At 39.0% G+C, this 21,919-nt stretch overlaps 1 protein-coding gene across 31 annotated transcripts in view; it reads right to left on the bottom strand.

Moving 5' to 3' along the window:
* DST (dystonin) overlaps window positions 1-21,919 on the bottom strand; it is a 539,328-nt gene that overhangs the window by 253,739 nt on the left and 263,670 nt on the right. For 30 of the 31 annotated variants that reach the window (XM_034766279.1, XM_034766278.1, XM_034766280.1 and 27 more), the window contains 4 exons: window positions 21,648-21,755; window positions 20,400-20,498; window positions 8,486-8,620; window positions 1,655-1,743 (listed from right to left, as the gene is read on the bottom strand). In XM_034766279.1, coding sequence (XP_034622170.1) covers window positions 1,655-1,743; window positions 8,486-8,620; window positions 20,400-20,498; window positions 21,648-21,755 — 431 coding nt within the window. The other variant, XM_034766290.1, reaches the window with a different exon arrangement.

Here is a 21,919-nt window from a genome sequence, read left to right as displayed (position 1 = left end):
CCAATATTAGGACATATGATAAAAAAAGTTGTATGAAAACATTCATCAAATACAGCTGAATAATTAATACATTTAAGTCAACTGCAAGTCAACTGGTGATCAGAAAATGAGGGAAATTAACTGAAAGATGCTTTTAGTGAATTATTCCCTCAGCTCTATTGTTTATGGTCTGTCGACCAGTTTTCCATGCCTCTGACTGTTTACTGACCACCAGCCAAGGCAATGTGAATTCATTTTGATAGCAAGCACTCATGAGAACCATGGGAAATGCTTTACTAAAATCCAAGTATATTACATCTACTAATTTCAGTGATGGATGAAACAAACCTTCTCTATATAACTTATATGTTACTTTGTTAATATTGTAAAGTGTTTTGAGGTCCTTCAAATGAAAGGTCCTGTATAAATATAAAAGTATTGTCATGTGTTGTGTCACCTAATCCAGGGAGCTCTTGTGAAGACTGGGCTTACAAATTTACCCCAATTGTGGGCTCAATTGCAAAAACTGTGAGAAAGTTCATGAAATGTCACAATAACCTATAACAACAAATATTAATAGGAAATGGGAAAAGGTACAGAACCAACTCAGAAAGACTAAAAAAATGCCTACTGATATAATTCCAGGACTGTGTTAAAATCATGCCTAGTAAATAAGAAAAGTGAGGAACCTGGAAACCAATAAACCAGAGTGTCAGAAATTAGGCCTAACAGGTAGACAAAATAACAAGAGGGTGAGCTATTCCACCTGTTGCACCCTTTTGCAGTCCTCCAAAAGAGACTTTAGGGAGAAAAATTGGCTACTGGAGAGAGCTTCACCATCCTGGCTGCCACCCCCACAGTCTCCTGGGAAGCTGGACCTTCTTCATCCCAATCCTGAAAAATGTCCTGACAGACCAGGCCACAGAGAGGGAGTCAGATGATGACGCTCCCATTTCCACTGGCTATAACTAAATCCTAAAACACCATCTAGGATGTGAGACTATGTCACACATCCCTCCCCTTCTCCCCCCGTGTGTCTTTTTCCTTCCCTCACCTTATTTCTTCTCTTTCCTATCTCCTTCCTTTTGCCTTCTGTCAAATAAAGAGTCTGGCGTAGCCACCAAGGCTACATATTTTGAAACACTGCTGAAAGCCTGTTACCAGAAAGAGGAAGCTAAAGAAATGCCCTAAACAGGTACAAGTTTGCCAGGTCTTGGGAGAGACTGATAAGACCTTGTGCTGTGGCTGTGTTTTTCCAGCAGTTAGGCTGCAAGTGAGAGTCAACATCAGAGACAGAAGCTGCATTTTCTCTCTGTAGCTCTAATAAAAGGTTAAACTGATTTTAATGATGTGTTTGCCATGGTACTAAGTAGACTTGGATCTCTATATGCCAAACCTTGAACCTTGTTTAACACTGTTTAATTGGAAAGTGACTGGGTTATGTTAGCACCTTTAATGCTTTGGACCCCCTACTTCCATCTAAATTGATACAATCTTTTATACACCTAATCAAGTTCTCTTCACAATTACATTTAAACTAAACAAAAAGAACAAATAGAATATTACCCACTGTAACTGTAAGATGAGAATATCAGTCTGTTCCTTATAAGCAAATATGATGCAGTTATTTAGTTACAGTTATATTAACAAAATGCTGTGATAAAATTTAACATACTTGTCACTGTGTTTAGCCAAAAATGACTGTGTAGTCTGCAAAGCCTCAGATATTTGTTCTTTCTTGGTTGCTATTTCATCAGCGGAAATCTGAAAAATATACAATCAAAATTCAGTTCTCCACAGTGCATATGTCTGAAAAGAGAGAATAGAAAAGTAGATGTTAGCTTGTTATGTGCATTCTGATCTAAAAGGATAATTAAATAAACTAAACTAAAGTCATAAAACATTCATATGATCCTGAGGCTGCTCATACGACCATCCAGCCAAGTCAGCCCCAGGAGAGGAGGGAAGCAGCATGCAATGAACAAGGGACTTCACAATTGGAAATTTATATTCACATAAACCACTTTACACCCATTAACTGCAGTAAATATCTGAAACAAAGGCTGATTCCAGAGGATAGCTTGCAACCTGGTAACTAAATATATTAAACTATATATTAAACTATTGCTCCTCCCCCACCCCTGGAAATTTTACAATTAACTGGGAGTGAAGCTTTTCAGGGTGCTGATTAAGGCGATTTCACCCTATATTTTTACACTACACCCCAGTACAGATGACCAGGTGCTTTATTTTTATGTCTGACTTTATGAACATTATCAGTGTGGCAATTGATAATGAAGCAAGTCAAAAACTATATCAGGTCTTTTAACACTAAGAACAGATAAAAGGTTGTGTAGCACAGTGTCTCTGACCAGAGTGGAGAGAGATTCTTGTTTTCTTACAACCATGTTATAATACTATACAGCAGGGTAGCTTACGAACTAGCAATAACAGGTTTATAATTAAATATCGTTATCTACAGTGCTCCAGGAAACCATGTTAACATAATGCTGATTCTAATCTGGATAGAGTCCAAGCTACTCACTGCCATGTTGAGAAGAAAGCATGTGGGAAGAACCATGCATTTCTTCACCAGTTCAGCATCTTGGTTTCCTTTAAAAGTTAGGGTTGGTTGCCAACAATAATATTCATAATTTTTCCACTGTTCCTATTACCCACTTATCACCCTCTTCTTGTGTACTGAATTAGCATTTCAACTTTAAGAGACTCTCCTTCAGAATAGCATGGATGGAGAGAAGCAGATATATGCAAGCCAACAAGAGAAGTGGGAACCTCTTAACTTTTAAGTGTACATGTTATTTCTGAAAAGTGATTAGAAGGCAGGGAGGGAATAAGAGAGAGCTGGTGTAGTTAAAATGGTCTAGAGAACAGACCTGAGGTTTGCTCCCTCCCTTTTTTTTCCCTGTATAAAAGCCATGAAGATACATTGGTTGCCATTAAATAGCCAATATTTGTCAACAGTTATCTAAGAGTGCTACCTGAGATACAAGAGTGGTTTCCTAATCTATGAATGGGCTAAAATGAGGTCTCTAACAAGTGTGTGGAAATTTGTAGCAAATCGTGATTTTTCAAAATGGTACTCACCTGACTCATAAAGAGCCATGCCCATGCCCAGCCCAGGATTGCTTCCATGATCACCAAAGGCTAAAGGGCTGCACAGATCACTCTCTATTTTAAAGCAGTACTTCTCCTTCTGAAGGAGAGATGACTCACCTTGTATGGTAAATGGAGTTCTTCAAGATGTGTCCCTCTAGGGGGGTGCTCCACATCAGTATATGTGCATGCCTGTGCACTCTGGATTGGAGGCATTTTGTCAGCAGTGTCCGCGCCTGTGCACTAGACACCCTCGTGCTCTGGCACAAGGGCATATAGGGAGGGGAGGATCTGCCACCACTCCAGTTCCTTCTCAACCAAGAAAGTCCAATAAGAGACTCAGACAGAGGGGAATGAGGGCAGGCAACGGAACACCCATAGGGACACACATCTCGAACAATTCCAGTTACTGCACAAGTTGAGTACCCTCTCTTTCTTCAAGTGATGTCCCTATGGGTGTTCCATATCAGGAGACTTCCGAGCAGTACTTCCATCACAGAGGAGAGTGTTGAGGAGGTGGATTCAGCACAGATTGTAGAACAGTGTCACCAAAAGCCACATCAGCTCTGGAAGCAGTCACAAGAGAGTAGTGCTGGGAGACTGTATATATCGAAGACCAGGTGGCTTCTCTGCAGATCTCTGAGATAGGTTTGTTTCTCGGCAGGGCAAGAGTGGTAGATTGAACCCTGGTGAAGTAAGCAATAACTCTTGGAGGTGGGTGATCCCTTGAGACTTTGTAGCAGGTTAAAATCCATCATGCAACCCATTTGAGTGGAAGTCACCTGTCCTTTTATGCATGCTGCACTAGAGATAAAAAGTCTGCGTGAAGCCAGAACGGACCTAGTCCTGTCTAGGTAAAAAGCAAGAGCTCTTCTTGCCCTTGGGCAAGTATGCTCTGGCTGTAGAGGAGTCCAGAGTAGCTCTGATGAAGTCTATTCGTTGGGCGGGCGTGACAGTAGACTTTTCCAGACTGAAGCTATGGCCCAATGAGTGGAACAGAGATAAGATCTTCTGGGTGCTGTCTGTGCTTCGAGGAATGACCAGCCTTTTGGGAGTCAATCATCCAGGTAGGGGAAAATGATTATTCCCATCTGACGACAGAACTTTGGTAAAGACCATTCGAGCAGTACAAAGGCTGAAAGGTACAACTCAGTAGTGGTAGCGGTCTCTGTGCATCACAAAACATAGGAAACATCTGTGTGAAGGAGGCATGGCTATATGGAAATAAATTACCTGAAGGTCGAGGAAAGCAAACCAATCTCCCAGGTCCAGAGAGGGAATTATTGCTCCTAATGATCTATTCTAATTTTTGCTATCATTCTGAACTGTTAAGTGTGAACGAAGCTGTTTATTGTCCTGAGGTCCAGAATTGGTCTCCATCCCCCATTTTTCTTTGGAACCAGGAAATGTGTAATAAAATTCTTTCCTGCCTAAGTCAGGTGGGACAGGCTTGATCACCCCCAGTGTTAACAGGGACTGCACATGCTGCCTCGAGACTCTCATGAGAGGGGTCCCTGCAGAGAGAAGGAGGTGAGGAGGTAGAAGTAAGCTGAACTGGACGGAGTAATCTGTAAATATCACCTCCAAGATCCATTTCTCCTAGATGATGAGCTCTCAGGAAGGTAGGGAATGAGAGCGAGAGAGGCCCCACCAGGTGGAAGGGGGATACGTGAAGCATAAAATCTGGAACAGGAGAGTTTGTGACCCTTCTTCAATAGGTCTAAACTGTCATTTCAAAGATGCTGCCAACTGGAAGGTTGCAGTACAGGGCAGTCCTTTCTATGAGAACCTGGGCTTCTTCCTGAAGGGCTGAGCTGTTCTCATGAGCTGGTAGTTGACTGAGTGAGACCGTTGAGCCATCTGTGACCCACTGTACTTTTTCTTTGCCATAAGTGTAAACATGCCCAGAGATCATAACTTCACCCAGAATCCCTAAGAAAGTGAAGTGACCCATCCATAACATTGCTGAATAATTTGGGTCCCTTGAAGGGTGGGACAATCAATCGTGTTTTGTACCTCACAGAGGATTGCAGACAAAAAGCTCTACACCTGATTACTACTGCAGCCATCTAATCAGGGCTGAAGAGATGTCCTGGCAATTGTCTGGCCATTTGCTATGAGAGTTTGAATTTGTTTCCTCTGATCCTGGGGCGAGTATTCAATATATGGGTGAAAATTTGGAATAGTTTGTAAAATTGTATTTCGTCAACAGGGTTTGGTAATTGGTTACTCTGAAGTGCGGTGTGGCAGAGGAGTACGTTTTTCCATGCCAGAAGGTCCAGTCCTCTTTGTTTTTTATCAGAAGGAATGGAATGGAATCAATGTTGTCTATTCCATTTGTTGACTGCTTCCATGAGCACAGAGTTGGGTGTAGGATGGGAAAAGAAATATTTTGATCCTTTGGGTGGGATGTAATACTTTTTGTCCAACCACTTACACAAAGCAGTGCAGTAGCTGGGGTTTGACACACAGTACGTGCCCAGGCCAACAGAGCATCATTAATAGGCAGGGTGATTTTGCTCAGACAAGATGTGTGAAGGATGTCCAACAAGGAGTGTTGGGGTTCTTTCTCTTTCAATGGGATATGTAGGATCTCCTCTATATACTTCATAAGGTCCAGAAAAGTCTTGAAATCATCAGCATAAGATGGTGAGGGAGGCATGACAGCCTCATTTGGTGAGGAAGAGGATTTGCGGGAAAGTGATGTTCCTTCCTCCGCAGCTCTTGCTCCTTTGTATGATTCCACTGTGTGGAGGGACCTGAGTGCGCCATTTATTGCTCTTGATATAGCCTCTTATGAGATGGTACCCGGTAAAACTAATCACCATAAAGGGCCTATAGGTTCCAACACCCGTCTTGGTGGGGCATAAGGGAATGGGGCAAGACCCCACTGATATACTTGCTAGGGTTGGGTGTATCCCTTGCTAGAGTGTACTCCGAGTGAAGGAGGTTGAAAAGGGAAATCCTGTATAGATAGTTCAGAATCTGATGAGGAGTCATCTCCTGTGCCAATTGGAGGGGCAAACAGTGTCAATACCAATGGTTAAGTTGGCACCAGGGCCCCAAAGGGGTCCTGTAAATGCATGGGTATCACAGGCTATTGATATGAAGGTACCAGATGGTGCTGAGTTGGGATTGGCTGGAAATGTGTCTGTGTACCCTCAAAGAGTTTATGAGGGACTGGAGGCCAAGATGGTACTGGAGGGCAAGACATCATTGAAAATGGTAGAAGAGGGTAAGTAGGCTCTGTCAGGTGAGGCGGTACTGGTGGGGAGTGTGTCTCTATTCCTCAGCAATGGTGACTCAGATGCTCCAGGATCTGAACGTCCACATTAGTCAAAAGACTGGACAGTACCAGGGACTCTAGAGTAGGAAATATCGGGAGTCAGAATATCTGGAGGTACCATAGATGGTGCTGAAGTACAATCAGTACGTCCTTCACGTCTGGTTGCTGGAGATGGTGTCCATGATTTCAGCCTGGCTCTGGAGTCCTTATGTATTGAAGCCATAGAGTTCAGTGCCAATGTAGGTACTGCTTAACATAGTTTACCAAGCAGTTTCTTAGTATGCGGCATGGTCTTCTTAGCCAGTGCCATGATCTCCATAGCAGAGGGGATGGGAGCCTCAGCTGTATGAATAATGAGACGCAAGGTCTCCTGAGACCTAGATCGACTGGATGACTTTCCCTTTCTCGTTTCCTGTTCTGGGGAAGGAACCCTTCTCTTCTTTGATGGTTCTGAAGGACACCCTGGGTCTTTGCTTACCATCGCAATAGAGATGGTCACCAGAGCTCTGCGGATCTAGTGTACAGGGAGGGTGATTCAGATCCTGTTGGTGTCAGTGAGTGCTCCATTAACAAGAATTTGAGCCTGTCCCCCATCAATGTATTAGACCTGCTCTTATACCCTGAGTAGATCTTGAATTTGGAGGGGATGTGAGACAACTCAAGCCAGCTTTAATGTCCAATGCTGCCGGGGAAAGACCTATGGCAGGTCTGGTAGGGTTCAAAGCCTGGGTTCTTGGGCATAGCCTGCACTCAAGACCGTGGATCAAAGGCCCAAGAAAAACAAAGGCCAAATTCAGGCCAAAGAAAGGGAGGTGGAACCCCTGCCCCCACCCCCTTTTAAGTGAAAATTGTGCTAAATAAAAATAAAGAAAAGAATACTTAGAAAATACAGAAATGTTAGTGAGAGGTATAGCAAGACACTAGGCTAGCTGGAGGACATCGCAATGCTCATCTCAAGCCGCAGGCAGCTGAGGGAGAACTGGAGTGGCAGCAGTTCCGCCTCTCAATATATGCCCTCATACCAGAGGACCAGGATGTCTAGGATGGAGGTATGAATCCACGGACATTGCTGATGAAAACTCTCTGATCCAGAGTGCACAGGCATGCACACATCTTGAAATGGAGCACCCATAGGGACACTACTTGAAAAACAGCCAGCTACACACAATACCTTATGTGGCCACTTAAATGTGTCCCCTTTCCACTGGTAGAGCCCGACCTAGACAATCAGAATTGCTTAGAAATATTACTCAGTGTCTCCCCTGGTGTCTTAACATGGTAAATGGGTTTCTCCTCTGCTAACTGACAGTCAAGCAAGGGAAAAAATGCAAATAAGTGAGACAATCTGACCACCAAGTCTCACTCACAGAGCTCAGTATAGGGTAAGAAAGGATCCCCGCAGACCCACTCTGTATCTCCTTTCCCTAAAATAGCACTCTTGTGGGAGGCAGGAATGAAGCCACCTTCAACTGAAGAATCATGGGAGAGGAGACATTATTGCCTCCAATGCTCAATGGATGAGAGTAGCCCTCACCTATTCCAATTCAAAGTACTTTTATTTTGTAAGAAAATGAAAACTGGTCTGGGATCCCATCCCTTCCCCCTCCCATTCCTTCTTTACTGGAGGTAGCATGGGTATTACTAGTGCTCTAGTAACTCCTGCAAGATGAGGAAACAGACCCAGAATTGGATGTACATTGTGCAGAAGGCAGAGATAATTTATATAAGCTGTATACCCAGTTGGTTCTGTAGCTCCCAGGTTCAGAGTTGTGTTCCTTCTATATTAGTGGCCTTGTGCCCCGACTTTACCTCTGCATAAGTCAACCTTCTGTAGTCAGAACATGTCATATTTTGGGATCTTCACATCCCAGAGGGAAGACTATATTTTTTTTCTTAAGAGTGATGAAAATATCTTGTTCTCTTAAATGTTTTCATTATTTGTAAATGTATTTTATTAACATTTTAAAATATTTCCCTCAGAACCAAATGTGAAATTAAATCTTTCGAGTAGCACAAAAATATTTATGGAAACCTTTGCGCATATTAACCAGGACAAAGAACAACAACAGAAAAACAGTGGTGTTCTATCAAGAAATCTTTGAGTACCTGCTGCTTAGGCAAGTCTGCCTTTTCAGCCTTTTCTCTTTCTCCCTTGCTGAGGGTCTTGCTGATGTTTGACACCCATTTCAGTAAATCCCCAGCTTTCTCAACATGCTCTTTCTTTTCCTCTTCCATTGACTTCTGGGGGGTAATGTGCATCATAAAAAATACATTTATTTAAACAGTTGAGATATTAAGTTGTCAGACCCAAACTCTCAATCCTCGCATAATGCCACTATTACCACAAAAGCTACAATAGTTTGAGTAGTTTTATTTATTTATTTTACCTTATGCATTACTGTCACCTATATGAAAATATATATGTATATGCAATATAACTGGAGACATTAATAGAGGTAATTCCTCCAAGATAGTTGCACAGATTCTAAAATGGCTACGGTATATACATATTCACACACACACGAACCATTTTATAAACAGTACAGAAATAGATTAACCTCCCAGCCACTACTCAATAATTAAAATCTAAATAATGCTTGTAGTCAGAAAAGCTAAACATCTTTGAATTGCTGCCTTTGCATTAGCCTTATATGCCTATAGCCAGCACTGGGTATCACACTTCCGGAGTACACTGGGATAGGTTACTAAATTACATTTAGGAGGAAATACAGTGTTATTATAGTCTTCGATCCAAGATATACTGAAAAATAATCAAAGGAGTCACCATTTTGTCCGCAATAAATATATTATGAATTTGTAGTTTGTGTCAAATAGTATATGATTTTTAACCAGAGTTTTATAGTAGTTGGAAATTTTTCAGTACTTAAAAATGTGTTGAAATGCTTTCACTTATCACAAGAAAACAGGAAAGAACATTTTAAAATGGTTTAAAAAACTAAGCACTTCATATCAATACATCTTATCTTGTACATACTGCAGCTGTATGAAAAACTAATTGCACTGATCCATGTTTTCTCTGAAATCAGTGGAAAATCATGTTGATGAGAAATTTAAACAATAACACTCCAGACTACAAATGTATGACCTAATTCTGCAAATGCTTAATATATGTGAGTAGCTTTATGCATGTGAGTAATCTCGTGTGCATAAGTGTTCCAAAGATTTAAGCCTAAATCTCTACACCACATTTTGATACCTTTGTAATATAAAATATTTGTTTTTTTAAGATTTAAGAGCAGTTTGAAATGCCAAATCAAGACATCATGGCTGGATGAAATATTGTAATATTATACACAAAATAGTTCCTATTTGAAGTCAATGGGACTTTTGCCTAATGAAACCATGTAAACACTGCAGCACTTCACGCCTATTATGAACTTTATTCCTTTATGGTGTCTAACTTCTATAGTATGTTATCACTCTCACATGATTACACAATAGTATTAGTAGTTCCCCACCAACAGCCTAGTGATCAATGGGAGTATTTCACTGAATGGACTTTGGATCTGGCCCAAAAGTGAGTATCAAAATCACTGTTCGATTACGAAGCATAATAAAGACTAGAAATTCCTATCTTAATGGGCTCAGTTGCTTCTAATAATCGTAGCCCTGTGTGGCAATCAAAAATAGATTTTTCCAAGGCTTCTTTGTATGTTAACTTCTTCTTTGTTTTGGGGCATGTAATGGCTTTAACATGTGACTTGTCATCTTTCATTTTTGTAGCTGTGATAGCATCAATAATGCCATTCTTAATAGCATCTTCCATAGATAACCTGCAATGAGATTTTGGATCTATCAGTCCACCAGTCAAGTATTGATACTGCAGGCAGCGAATGCCTGTGTCTTTGTTCAGGACATTTACATTCATAGCTTCAATGGCTGATATAATTTTGTTTGTTACAGGATGAATTATCCCAGTAAAGACTAACTCACACTGTTGAATTTGCTTAGCACTTATTTCATCAATTAACTCCCTTTGCAAAGCTTCTGAAACACTGTATTTTTTCCCAGTAAATGGATCAATTATGCCTCCTGTACTGGCTTGAGCTTCAAGACACCTTAGGGCAGTAATTCTATCCACCAAGTTTTTGCGTGAGGCTTTTAGAACTGTAATTCTTTCATTGGTGTCAGAAAGCCAGTATCCTGCAATAGGGCTGTTCAAATCTTTACATGGTCGTGAACTGCTCAGCAAAATATCACCAAACTCATTAGCTGTGATGAGGCCTTCCTTATATTTGTTGACTAATGTTCTGTCAATTGTACCCTGTGTTAATGCCTCTTCAATATTAAACTGTATTCCAGTTTTGAGATCTGTTAGCAAAAGAGAAGAGTTTCCACGGGAATCAAAACACGTAGACTCCTTCCACTGAAATTCCCATTCTAATAGCTCAAGATATGTACTTTTATCAATTAAATCCCTTTGATAAGCCTCATATGAAGTCATTTCTGTTCCCGTTTTGATGTCTACTACGGAAATCTTATGAACTTTTTCTGCTGATGGGCTAGTAATTTTTCTGTCCCCAACTGGAAGCAGAACACATTTGCTATCTACATCAAACACACATATTTTCAGCAATTCATAGTAGTACATGGCTTGCCTATTATTTGGGTTTTGAAAACATTTTGCATTACTAGAAGGTTCATGTAAAAATTTTAAAATTGTGTTATTTAGCAAGCCTAGTTGCACTGCGACATCTGGAGGAATACGAACACTTCTTACAGGGTCAATAATTCCCCCACTTGCAACCTGGACTTCAAGAATATTTTTACCTTTTTGTCTTTCCAGGATCCTAGCTTCAATAGCTTGATACACTGATATTATTTTACCAGAACAATAATATCCTAAAACTGCTTTCTCTGCCTCAAGTAGTCTACCTTTGAATTCATTATCTACAAGTCCTCTAGCAATTGAGTCATCGACAGAATATTTCTGACCTGTTGTGGGATCAATGATGAACCCCGTGGCAGCCTGGGCTTCTAAAAATGCTAATGCTAATGTTTTTTCAATTATTCTTTTCTTTGCTGCTAAAGCAAAAGAGATTATTTCTTTGCTGGATTCAATGTACAGCCCAGCTATAGCAGTAGGCTTAGTTAAAAACATTTCAAGACTTTTCTGAACCTCATCAAATGACTTCTGCCCTGAATGGAGCTGTTCAACAGTGCTCCTGTCTAAAAGCTTCACTTCAACCAACTGCCTGGCAGTTACATCATGTCGGAGACCTTGAAATTTAAGATCATCTTCCCCAGTAGAATATTCATAGTGAACCATATCAACATTCTTCATATTCTTGCCCTCTAAGAAAGAGCTAATCTTTGGAAAATCTTCTCCCCTTAAACCTTCAGATGTTTGGTATCCCTCAAACATCCTGTCTTCATTACCAAGATTCTTGTCATTTTCTTGTTTTAATGTTGTAACTTCAACAAGCACATCATATTGCTTGCTCTTCACTATCTGTAAACAGGAATTTTTTGACACAATGAGCAATAGAGCTGGAGAACATAATTTGCACTTTACACAATTCAGTCCAAAGTCCACCACCAGAAGAATGCAATGGAGAAAGTGAACAGCAGAAATCATGAATAAGAAATTTTATTAGCCTGGATAGCACAGAATAGAATTAACTAGATTTTTTAAAAAAAATTGTACACCTCAAATATTTATTTAAAAGGGATAGATTAATGGGAATGTGGCTGAAATGCAAGGTAGAAATTTTATTCTGTGCTTGTTATTACCTGCACTTATTGATATCACTCAATGAACTTTTAACTGTAACTGAGTATAATCATTGTATGTGAATTTCTATAATGTTCATAAACCTTTAACAAATAAAAATAGAGATTCAAATAATCCTATTGCAAATATTTGAGTATTTTAGTCTTTTTTTGTATTCACAGATAAGCAGCAGAAGTCCCCATACACCAGAATAAAAAAAAAGTATACAACAGAGAGCATAGAAGAGCAATACCACATTTTAAAGAATGGAACAGTAAAAACCAGCACCAGAGCAAGGCAAATGTCAACAAAACTTAGAGTATACCTCCAAAGGGTGCATGAGCTTTACTAGTCCCGTTCCATGTTTTTCTTCTTCATGCCAGGAAGTGTGAAGATTTTTATCTCTTAATTTGTCTATTTCTGATATTTTTGTCATAGGGTTTGTTTTATCAAAAGTTATCTGGAGCTGGGTGCTTGTCTGAGAAACAAACTCTGTAAAAGACTGTTGGTCTGTATCATCTTCTAGGAATTGGTTTGTTCTTGACAACTGGAGCTGTGCCTCTTTTAGTTCTGTATCATCAGCACCCAGGTGCAGCTTCTTTTCTCCTAATCGATCCATTTTAAACCCCGGAACGTTTATATCAGCCTGTCTCTCCTGTTTCTGTCTTAACACCGAAGAAGTAGTTTTTGCACATGGATGAAGTTGTTCTAAATCTCTAGGTGAGGTTTCTCCCAGGTAATTGAACTCCCTTACCTTCTTCTCACAGTCCAATTTGAATATAGAATCTTTGATGTTATGATGTTGCTTAACTCCATTCTGAAACATTAGGAACTGGTGTTCACGTTCCTTCATCGGCATGTCCATATCCTGTTTTAGGGTCTCCACCATACGCCTCTGTACCTCCAATTCCTCCTCAAGTTTCCGATATTTCTGAAAATAATCCATTTCAGCATGCTTTCCTTGTTGTAGTTGCTCACGACATTTCTGAAGTCTTTCTTGCAGATCTTCAATTTGCATCTTGTACAATTTAATATTCTCTTCAGCCATATTTTTTTGTTGCTGAAGAGTGACACATTCCAGTCTTATACCCGAAATGTCATTTTCAGTGATGCTATGGGATTCCAGTAGTTTTTCAACTTTTTTTCTAAATTCCTCTGCAGAATGTTTAAACCTAATGGACTCTTCCTGAAACAGAGCCATCTTTTTGCGTGCCATTTGTTCATCTAGGGTCTTTTGATGGAATTCATCCTGCAGCTTCTTCAGTTTACTATTTAGCTCTTGTATATGAGCTTGCTGTAGCTGTATTTTCTGCTCACTCAACCTCTTTTCAACAGTGAAAGCATTTAGTTGTGCATTTAGATTTTTAACCTCTCTCTCAGTGTTCAGTTTGAAAGCACTCTGCTTATCGCACTTCTGTTTAAATTCGCTGGCTAATGCTTTTGTTTTTACTAGGTCATCTTCTAGACTTTTGACTTTACTTATGAATTCTTGCTCGATTATTATCTGCTTGTGCAACTGTTCATTTGTGGTACGTAGCTGTTCTTTAAAACCATCTGCTAGGGTTTTTAAGGCATCATTTTTTCTCTGAATACTTTGTTTCTCCAGAATGATCCTCTCTGATTCAGACTGAATTTGTTGCATCATTATTTTGGTTTCAGTATTCGATCTGGTAAGCTCCTCGACCTTTTGTTTCAATGATTCTGCCAAACGATTGCTTTTGGCCAAATCATCTTTCACCATTTGAATCTTCTGTTGATTTTCATTCTCTGCTCTTGTCTTTTGAAGCAGCTGTTCCTGGATTTTTTTATACTGATCTTGCAGATTATTTGCTTCTCCTTTGCATGACTGTGTTCTTTGTTCAGCTATCAGCTTCTCTTTCTGGAGAGAGTTGATTTGTGAATTTAAATGCTGAACAGTGATTTCAATCTGTGTGTGGGATCTAGTCAATTCCTCTACTTCCCTCTTTAATTGCACCTTTTCCTGCTGAAGAGATTTCAGCTCTTCTTGATAATTTATTTTAATTTTCTTAAGATCTATGGCCTCTTGCATTACCTCTTCAGCTTTACCTGTGGTTTTGTGCAGCTGCCTATCGAGTTCTTTCAATTGCTGCAAATATCCCTGCTCTACCTGATCTTTTTGGTCCAACTCAATTTTCAGACATTTAAGTGTATTATTGGCATCATCTAATTTCTCTTTTAGTAAACGAGCCTTTTCTTCAGCTGATGCTTTTTGAAGTTCAAGATCATTCAGTTCATATTTTAGATCTTTAATGTTTTTTTCAGCCTTTTTGTTGGCAATAGTCAGCTCATCTAACTGCTGTTTAAGCTCCTCTACTTTCTTTATTTCTTGTTTTTTCTGGAAACCTATAATTTCAGAGTCAACCCGATAATGCTTGTCTTGCACAGATGTGCAAGTTGACTGCACGCTTTCTCTTACTAAGGAATATCTGCCTTCAACTATTTGCCTTCGAGCTTCAGTTTTCTCTTTTTCTTGGGGCTTTTTTTCTGCTAGATTCCCTTGATACTCAAAACCTTGTTCCATTTGCTTTATTAGTTTCATAAGCTTTTCCTCTCCTTCTGTTTTTTTCCTCAGTTCTGCCATTAAAGCTTTTTTCTGCTGCTCTAAATCCTGAAGATTTGTGTCTTTCCTTCTGAGGTGCTCTTCAAGTTTTCTTCTAGCAGCAGTACTTTCCTCTATTTGAGTTCTAAAAGCTCTGAGGTTTTCTTCAACTATACTTCTTTGAGCCTCTGCCTGCAAGGTGAGCTGCCTTACATGTTCTAACTCCTGCTCTGCAGCTACTTTCTCTTTTGCAATGCTCTCCAGCTCTATCCGATACCGCTTTGCCTCTTGCTCAGCCTTGGTTTTCTGAAAAGATATCTCTTCCACATACTTCTGCTGTTTCTTCAGCTCATCTTCTGCAGCTTCCTTTACTTTGGGGAGTTCCTGTTCTACATGGAACTTTTGTTTCTTCAATTCCTCTAACATCTTCTCAAGCTCATTTATCTTTCCCATAAGTTTTCTGTTCTCATCAATTGTTGACTTTTGTTGCTCCATCAGATCTGAATATGCTGCATGTGCTGACGCCGCCTCATTGTTTATAATCTATAAGAAAATTTAAAATATACAAATATGTTTAAATCTGTTCTTTTTGAATATAGCACGTGAAATCTGTTGTATTATTTTCAAGACATAGTTGAAAATACTTACTAATGTGTATTCGGCATGTCAATACAGTAGGATGAGCAGTTCCCACCACCATCACCTTCTCCTTACTTAGTAAGCTTCAGACAAGAAACCATTAGTTCAAGATGAAAAAATCCTTCATAAAGGAATCCGCAAAGGGGAGATATCCCAAAGAATCTCTTTTGTTACTCAGACAGCCACTTGCATATGCTCTTGCTCAAAACAAATTGCTACAACAAGTAATGAACAAAACACAATATGCAAAGATCACACAGGTCAAGGAAGTTCAGCATTTCCGGTTTGGTTCAGTAGGAATTTAAAGCGTTTTATGTTTACAACAGACATAATACAACACAAATTTGGAAATCTCTCCAAGAAAAGAAACAATACATGAAGCTACACTCAGGATGTGTCCACACTAGGAAAAAAGGCATTTTCTTACCATGTGTTAGCTAACACGTGTTAACTAGGAGCTGGTAAACTCTTAATGAAAAGAGGGCAGTTAGTAGTTTCCACGCATAAGCAGATGGAGGTAGACACTAGGAGGGAGAAGAAGTTTCATCTCGACCTGCTAACATGTTAAACTACAATTGCCTTGTCTCCACTAGAATTTTATCATGTTAGCTAACTTGAGGTAAGAACAGTGAAAGCAAGGCCTACTGTGAGGTGAAAAGCAAGTAATTTTTCTAATAAACAGAGGGTTATTTTATTTTAACAGACGTGCCTGATTTCAGTTGCAATGAGACTACACTTACATCTCTCAAGAAGTGCTAATGAAAAGGCAGCTTCATTCCCTCTTTTCCTCCTTCGCTTGGATGATTTTAATTAAACACTTACGATAGGTCTACACTGAAAAAAAAATAAAAAACAACCTGCAGCAGCAAGTTTCTGAGCCTGGATCAACTCAGGCTGTGGGGCTAAACACAACATTGTAGACGTTCGGGCTCAGGCTGGCACCTGGGCTCTGCAACCCCACAAAGAATGTGGGTCTCAGAACCCGAGTTCCAGCCCAAGCCTGAACATCTACACTGCTATTTTTAGTCCCGCAGCATGAGCCCCACAGGCTTGAGTCTGTTGACCCAGGCTCTGATACTTGCTGCTGCGGGTCATTTATTGCAGTGCAGACATACTTTTACAGATGTTGGGATTAAACTAGATCTGCTTTGGAGCATCTCCCTTTATGCTGACAGTTACACAACAAACATATTAAATGTCAAGTGTTTTTAGACAATTAAAATTGAGAATCTGATTGCAGTTGCATCTAGGATCACAAATTAAGTTTTCTGTTATGCAATCTTGCGCTCTTTCTGATCAGCAATGTAAAGCATCAGCTGGGGGGTATACATTATGATATTAAAATGTGATTAAGTAAATTCAAAATTATTGAAAAAAAACAATTGTTTTGCCATCTCTGAATCGATACTGATTAATAGATTATTAATATATTAATTTTTAGTTATGCTCAATCAACTTTAAATCAGCTCCACTTTCAGATCTTTTTGTCCAAGATTCAAAAATTGAGTTAGACTGATTTTTGAATGGCAATTATTTTTAATTAGAGTTTGATTTGCATTAAGAGGAAACTTCTGGTACCCTCAATATTTTTTCTGTTCTTTTTTCTCTTCATAAGCCATGTCATTACTTTTTATTTGCTCTTCTTTTTCCCAGAATGGATGTTCAGTTTCTGTGTTTTCATATTTTACTGTCTAGAGGTTATAGTCTATTCCAGGTACCTTGGTGCTAGGATTTTTACCTTTACTCTGCATTTCTGCAACCAGCAATAAATCTTCATCCTCTACACTCTGTTTGTTCAAGCTGATGCCCGTATTGGCCAAACTATGAATCTTAATCTGTGTCAAATTCTCTTTATTTTCTCTACTGTCATTTCTAAATTGTGTTTTGCTAATTCAGCTTCTGAAAACGGGAAAATATTCTCTTCCCTTGGAATTATTTCTTTCATTGAACTGGCTATTTTTACATTTGTTTCCCCTAAAAGTTGTGCCTCTAAATCTGGACCACTATGTATTCCTGACTTTTCAGAATTTAATATAAGTGTTTCTGAAGAATTTTCTATATGCTGATTCTCTGTGGTATTTCCCTCAGAAAAAACAAACAGATATGCAATATTTGCTTGAACTATATTCTTTGCTTGAGTTGGATTTAGAGTTGGTCTTTCTGGAAAGTTGTTTTCTGCTACAAAACAACTGTCATCCAAGGGGGCATTATGGAGTTTGTTTGCGTTCCCTTCACCTGCATCAAAAATGTTTGTCTTCCTCAGAGGCTCCAAGTTCAGCTTTGTTGTCTTTTCACTTCCCTTGTACACTTTCATCTCTCTGGGAGTGGTTTCTTGCTTTACAGTTGATATAATTTCATCACTCTCTTGCAACTCACTGTCTTCAGAGTTTACATTGTCACACACATTGTCACTACTTCCTTTGAGGCTATGATCTTTAGCATGTAGATTTTTAGCAAGCGGTCTCATTGAAAGATGTTCTTGTTGCCTGTTCGGGTTGGCATCCACAGCATACCTTCCAGTCTTTTGAATGACATCATCTCTCTTCATCATTAGCTTAAAGTTAGTTTCTGAATACACCCCAAGTTTCTCCTTTGTTGGAGCATCTTCCCTTGCTCTTCTTAAAACACGGTTTCCACTAATACTTCAGAAAACTTCTTTGGCTCTCCCCATTCCTTGTCTCATTCCATCAGCAATGGGTTGATTTCACGCGCACCAGAATTGTCATTTATATTAACATTAACACAAATTTGACATGGAACCGGATATCCTTTTCTACCATTCTCTGTGTTTTGGTGCTGTTTACCAGAAAGGGTGGTTATTTCCTTTCTTGTCTATAGCTACTCTTTCCCATTATTTCTACCAGCACTTTCTTGACCATGAGGCTTCAATAGTTGCTTTGATGTTCTGTCCGTTATGATTTTATCACCTCTGTCAGTATCAAATTCTTTTATTTGAATTTCCACCTTCTCTCAGATTTACTATGAGAACTATCTTTCTGCAAATCTCTCTCGTCTATTGGATTTTCGCCTACTGTGTTTTTCTGTCTTTGTTCAACTGCTTCATGACATTCCAAAGGTTCAAAAACTTCAGCTATCATCATGGTTTTCTGGAATTCAGCCTCAGCAGGTAAACTCTGAGCTGACAGCACACAGGTTTAAATTTAGATTTTAAATTTCATAGACTTCATAGCAAGAGCCTTATTTTACCCTTCTTCTGTGCACCAAACTCTGAATGACATCACTCAGGATTCTTAACAAAGACAACGATAGAATAAAGTCCTGAATGCCAGAGGAAGAGATTAGAAGTATAATCCCAGAAAAAAAATGATGATTGTTTCTGCTTTGAAAAGGAAAAGCTTATTATATTGTTTTGCAATTAGAAAGCAACCTTACATTATCTACTAAGAAGTTATCAAGGAAGTAGAAGTCTGCATATGTTTTGCAAAAGACAGTCTTGAAGACACAGCTCGGAACAGACAAAAATGGTTTATAAAATTCAATTATTCTTGAGAAATGTGACACCAACCAGCCAAACCCGACAAATTTCTTCGTCTCTAGATATTTTTCTTTTTTGTTTTCATTTTTACCAGCAGTGTGAATTATACACATAAAGGCTACTTAGCATGTAAAGGTGATATCTCATGCAATGGAGGCTACATGGTTAAAAAAAAAAAAGATGCACACTTTTCATATTTATGTTATCAGTCTGTTCAGAGGTATGCAATAGAAAGAACGTGCAGCAAAGGCAAAGCTGGCAGCAAGATTATTTAACATCCCTTTAAGGATCCAGGATCTTGTCCAATGATTATGTAAATAAATATTAAAAATTAAAACTTGTTAAAATAACTCCAATCCTGTTTTACGTATGTTTTATACTGGACAAACCATACAGTATATTATTTGGCAGAAAAGGTATAAGGATACAGTGTATAAAGATGATATACTATCATCCTTAAAGAGTAAATATATAATTGCTTTAGAAACACACAATATTTTTAAAGAAAGTAAAGAGTAGATAATATTCTTTGTTTAATTCTTTAAAGCATTGATTTAAACTATGTATTTCTGAACAAATAGTTTATAGTCTCCATTTATTCTTGTTAACGAGACCTCATGCTCATGTGAAAAAAATTCATTTGCCTCAAAGAATCAATGCAGAAGAATGACAAAAGAAAAAAGAAGCCTAAACATTTAAAAGTCATTGAAACAAACTTAAGGAATTAGTGAAGGGGTTATTGCACTCCCCTATTTAAATAAAAAATTCCTTATCCATTAAAAGCAAGCTAGTGTGCACACCGCAGGTGAAATTCAACCCTGTGCAGAGGGATAACAGAAGACTTAAGCACCGCTTAGGTCCTACTTAAGCACAGTAACTAGGACTTAAATAGGACATTAATAGTGCATGGGAGTTGGGCTGGCTCTTTGCACAGGGGCAAATTTCAGCTTGCATTTGTAAGTACAGCATATATCCAGCCCTAAAATATACACCAAATAAAAACAGTCCACATTCCAAATATCCAATGTGGTTTTTGTTGTAAAAATAAAACTTCAAATGAAACGTTCAAAAATTAAAAAGCAAGTACTGTCTATCTATGAGTATAGATGATGAATTATGATTTATAAAGATGGACAGCTTTTGGTAGCAATTTAGGTTATTTGCTTTACAGAGCTATACTTTAATATTTTCCTTGTTTTTTAGAAATAAAAAACTGTAAAAAAATGTTTTACTCTAAGGGACCAAACACCGCCAGCTAATTTGTGCCAGGTCTTAAGTAAAACTGACCCGGTGCATTATAATTTCTCCTGTCCTGTAGATAATTTCCTTCTCTGCAGAATTCAGTGAATCACAGTGGGTCCCTGTAATGTGACCCTCCCATCTGGAAGGACTGATGGAATGTGAGGACTTTGCAAATATACATCATTGCTTATAAGAATGATAGGCGCACAGTCCAATATCCATATATTCCCATGTTTGTGCAGTATATAAGGAATTTCAGTTCTTAGTATTTCCAGCTAAAATTATGATCCAAGTCCAATAGTTTTTTTATTGCCCCCAACAAAACGGTTTCTGTTTTCCTGTGACCTACCTCCTCTTCTTCTAGTCTTTTCAAAGAGTCACCAGCAAATTTAATATACTGGGTCACCAGGGTCACCAAGGCAGTATAGCGTGTTCGTAAATCCATGAACTGCATAGAAACAAAAGAGGAAAAGGGAAGAGGAAAATGGTAGCACTCACAGTGACTTCGAATGCATTAAATAATGTCCAAGAACTACTTCTAGACTTAAACTGGCCTTTAGGAAAGATATATGGCACAGAGCTCATAAGACAAATCTTGATCTTGGTTTAAGGGACACAATAGTCATAAAGAACCACATAAACAGGCTGTTCACAGGACCAACTGATCCTAAGAATGGTCAGCCTGGTATGTAAGAGGCTGAATGCAAGTGACCTACATCTGCTAGGTATGTAACTGGTGTGGTGGAACTCGGGGGGACAAAAAAATATGAGAAGAAGAAACTCAAGGAAATAATCTTCCTAATCACAAAGATCCTAACTCGTCTGGTACTGGAGTTACTGTAGCACTAGAGCGGAATTTTCAAAAGTACCAAAGTAACTTGAATGACATTTGTGCTCCTATGTCATCCTGGAGGCTTTGGAAAATTTCACCCCCTAGAGCTGTAGTATCTCCAATGGTGTTCCAGCCTGAGTGCGAGGACCTAAGGTCCCTATCTTATGTTGGAGGAGCTTCAAAATCTTAACCCCTTGATAGCTGGATGGATAGATGGAGTATCATTATCCCTGTAAGCCTAGGTCTTTGTTTCTGGCTGTCATATCCTCTTTCAGAATTGTCAGCTAGAGAGAATCACTTCAGGGCCAAACTGTCCCATTCACTCTTGTACTCTCTCAGTCCTTTGGGGATAAAATTGCACCTTTGCGTGCACAAATAGGCTGCAGAGAGGCACTGCCTCTGAATCTGCTACAACAGTGACTTGTGGCACCACAGTGATGGTGAAAGCGCCCCCTGGGGTGGCAGCCTGAGACATGATCTGGCCCACTGTTTTAATAAACAGTTTTATTTTTCTCTGTTTTCTATGTTTCTCATCCAAGTTTTTCATGGGCATTTTGTTAACTGTTAATCAACACCAACAGCCAGATATAAAACTAGATACTGTGAAATGTATAACATTCATGTCAGGGTTTGTCTATGTACAGTAAAGATCATGTGTGAGGTTACTATATTTAATTATTAATAAATCCCAGTCTTGCATTTCCTCCACTCTACAACAGGCTGCTAAATGAATGTACATTTCCCTGTCAAAGAACATCCAGCTACCTCTTGTATAATGAAGTCAGATGAGCTCTGCATTCTCCGGCGTTTCACTGGGGATTTTTGTTGTGAGTCAACCATAGCCCTGTATGTCATTGTCTGCAGTTCATAATCCTGTAAAAATAATGCAGTCAGAAAAGTTATCAGCACTCTCTATCAAATTGACATTGAATAAAGTATTTATAATGCAATTTAGCAGCAAAGCACCACTGTTTAAATGTTGTATCCATTGTACAATACCAGCATACATGTAAAGGACACATTATCAAATTAAACTG

The sequence above is a fragment of the Trachemys scripta genome, chromosome 3 (assembly GCF_013100865.1).
Source record: "Trachemys scripta elegans isolate TJP31775 chromosome 3, CAS_Tse_1.0, whole genome shotgun sequence".
NCBI lineage: Eukaryota > Metazoa > Chordata > Testudines > Emydidae > Trachemys > Trachemys scripta.
This window is presented reverse-complemented; position numbering and strand designations above follow the sequence as displayed.